The 3,529-nt window shown below is 41.1% G+C and overlaps 1 protein-coding gene across 2 annotated transcripts in view; it reads right to left on the bottom strand.

Annotated features, from left to right (window-relative positions):
• Positions 1 to 2,310, bottom strand: part of LOC134454026 (claudin-3-like) — a 6,477-nt gene extending 4,167 nt beyond the window's left edge. The window contains exons 1-3 of one of the 2 annotated variants that reach the window (XM_063204771.1): positions 2,113 to 2,304; positions 1,358 to 1,510; positions 1 to 27 (exon numbers count right to left, since the gene is read on the bottom strand). The exon at positions 1 to 27 is cut by the window's left edge and continues 197 nt beyond it. In XM_063204771.1, coding sequence (XP_063060841.1) covers positions 1 to 27; positions 1,358 to 1,510; positions 2,113 to 2,304 — 372 coding nt within the window. Of the gene's footprint in view, positions 28 to 1,357; positions 1,511 to 2,112 lie in introns of both variants that reach the window. The other variant, XM_063204772.1, reaches the window with a different exon arrangement.
• Between the last annotated feature and the right edge of the window lie 1,219 nt (positions 2,311 to 3,529).

Below are 3,529 nucleotides of genomic sequence, written 5' to 3' on the forward strand. Positions count from 1 at the left end.
GAAGAGCACGCCCCCCGCTATCATCACCTGGGATGGCAGTGGAAGAAAATAGATATCACATTTGTTTTGTAATAATAAAGGCATTTTATTTGCCAATACCAGACTAGTGTGACTAGTGCAAGCTGCTGTGGGTAGTGTAATGCAATGTAACGTGATGTAATATAAGGCAATGTAAAGTAACATAATGGAAAGTGTAGTGTCATAAAAATGAAATTTAATGTAATTGCATTATGTTACATTACATTACGCTACACTGGGTGTCCAATGTTGGACACCTACCCAATGTAGCGTAATGTAATGTCAGGGCTTTGAACCGTTATTTTTTTCCAAACGTTCCGTTCCGAACAGAAACGGAATTATAACGTTTCCGGTTCTGAGTTCCACCAATAAATTGACGTTCCCGAACCGGTTAGAACCAAAAAATATTGTTCCCGGAACGGTTAATTTCGTTCCTGTCAGCTGATTACTCCCCATAGGCCTAACTGACGTTAACCAAGAAAGACAGAAGTGCAAATGAGTCAGCCTACATTCAAAACCGTTAATTCAAGTGGATGAAAAGAATATCCTCCAGAATTTTGTCATTCAGGGACGATCTAAGCGGAGAAGCAGAGAATAAACCTCAATGATGAAAATGTGCGCTCCACGCTGACTTGGGTCACAGGGAGCACTATGATGGATATTGTGAGTTTGTGCATATTTGAAGAGGCCATGGATGCCCAATAACGCCGAACATTGTCGGTGCGCTTTACACGCGCTTCCCTGCAATGTCTTACAATAATGCAATGCAAACTCTGTCCTTTTGTATGACAGTGGTTTCTCTTAATTAAGATGTGGAGTGAAGACTTTGTAATCTACAGCTCTTTCTCCATTCAGTCAGAGAATGTCTGATGTCACACAGGACGTGAACCTCAACCGTCATGGTAACGTGCGCAGGAAAATAATGACTTTTTTTTTAGTTTGAGGAACGGTATTAACCGGTATTAACCGGTTACCATTATTTTTAAATAAGTGTTCCCGTTCCAGAACATAAAAAATAATAACGTTTCCGGTTTCGTTTCTGTTCCCTGTAAAATACAAAAAGTTCCTGGTTTTCGTTTTCGTTCCTTGAACCGGTTCGAAGCCCTGTGTAATGTAACGCAATATTGTAAGTACCCTAAACTTGAACACCTGGTCATTGTAATGCAATGCTAAGTGTAATGTAATGCTATGTATGAGATAATATAATGCAATGTAAATTAATCACCCAAGCTTGTTCAGTGTAATGTGCAATGCAATGTAATGTCATGTAGCCACATAACGTAATTTAATGTAGTGTAATTGTAATGTAATGTAATGTAATGTAATGTAAAGTAATCACCCGAGCTTTGGACGCCTCATCCTCCATGCAGTTAGTGCACTTGGCTCCTCCGATGGCCACCAACACAGCCAGCACCGTAAGTAGAACGGAGATGACCGTTAGGGCCCTAGCAGCCTGAAGGTCCTGGGACAAGGCCAGCATGGAGTCGTACACCTGAAGACAAAATACAGTAATAGGCCGCTATATTATATTACATTATTACATTATAATACATTATATTATATTATATTATATTTATATTATATTATATTATATTATATTATATTATATTATATTATATTATATTATATTATATTATATTATATTATATTATATTGTATTATATTGTATTTATATCATATTATATTATATTATATGGTATTTATATTATATTATATTATATTATATTATATTATATTATATTATATTATATTATATTATATTATATTATATTATATTATGTAATATTCAGCAATACACAGTAGATGCCTTAGACGCCAGTATGGAGTCATACAGAGCCAACATGGAGTCATATACCTGACAAGTTTCATGAATTTCTAAATAAATAAACATAAATAAGGCATCAACATTGCCTAATGACTATCATGATAGTAATGCCCATAAAAAAATACAACTCCCTACTCCCGGTAATCCCACAATCCCCTTGTGATACAAAACGATACAATACGATGTGATATGGTATGCTATGATAAGATACACAATACAATTATGGTGTGATAGAGCCCCCGTTGAGAAAAACTATGCTAGCTTCTCACCTTGCATTGCATCTGTCCTGTGCTCTGCACCACACAGCTCATCCACAGGCCGTCCCAGATTATCTGAGCAGTGACAATGTTGCTGCCGATGAATGCGGTGACGCGCCACATGGGGAGCGCACAGGACACGATGGCCAGAAGCCAACCCAGCACACACAGCACCATCCCCAACAGCTCCAGACCCGCCGACATGATGCCACACACACACTCTCTGTCTCACACACTAGCACACTAACACACCCTTACGCAGCACCAAAGATCAGATTCTCAGCCACACACACACACACCAAACTTGTGTTGACTGACACCCTGCCGAAGATCAGTTTGAGCAGTTAAACACACATCCATAAACACACTTACACATACACACACTCACTCTGATACACACATTTTAACATACCACCAAATATCAATTGCTTAACACACATCCACACTCGCACACACACTTACATATCACCAAAGATCAACTGTTCAGGAGTCATATACTCACACTCCTTGACTGACGGAGGAAAAACAGTCCTATCAACTGACCACCAGTGTCTCTTATAAGAAAACACACACATACACACACACACAGCACTTAATCTATTTCTGCAGGAACACATTCACACACACACACACACACACAACTTAAGATTCTCAAGTGGAAACTCACACACTCGTATGCTGTAGTGCCCTCCAACAGCATACGTACACACACTCACACAAACTCATACACACCCTAAGGCACATGTCCAAGTTTCGAGAGAAAGCAAAATTCCAAGGACCCCTGAACGCAGAGAAAACAACCCCAATCTAACAGTCCTGCGTCCACACACACAGACTGAGGCAGAACTGTGGATGGACCTTACACACACACACACATACACACACACAGAGAGTCTTGGAAGCAGTGTAGCAGCACACACACCCTTTATACCTGGAGGAGGTGAGAGGGGAGGAGACCTGCGGGGATGAGAGTGACATCACTACGGAAAGCCTGTAGGGCCTTCCGTCGCATCACTCACCATGACAACAGACAACAGCCACTCCTCTCCTCTCCTCTCCACTCCTCTCCTCTCCTCCTCTCTTCTTTGCTCCTCTCCCTTTCCTCCTGACCTTTTCCTCCTCTCATATTTCTCCTCTCCTCTTCTCCTCTCATCTCCATTCTCTCCTCATCTCTCTTCCTCCTATCCTCCTCTCCTCTCCTTTCTTATCCTCCTTCTCTCCTCTCCTCTCTTCCTCCTCTCTTTATTCCTCTCTCTTCTCCTCTCCTCTCCTCCTCCTCCTCTCCTCTCTTCTCCTCTCTCCTCTCCTCTTCTCTCCACCACTCCTTTCCTCTTTTCCCTCTTTACTCCACTTTCGCAGTCATTCACAGAAACAAAAGGATCATTTGCACTTTACACTGGACTCCCCTCCTATTTCTTCTCTCCATCAC

The sequence above is a fragment of the Engraulis encrasicolus genome, chromosome 8, assembly GCF_034702125.1.
Source record: "Engraulis encrasicolus isolate BLACKSEA-1 chromosome 8, IST_EnEncr_1.0, whole genome shotgun sequence".
Lineage (NCBI taxonomy): Eukaryota > Metazoa > Chordata > Actinopteri > Clupeiformes > Engraulidae > Engraulis > Engraulis encrasicolus.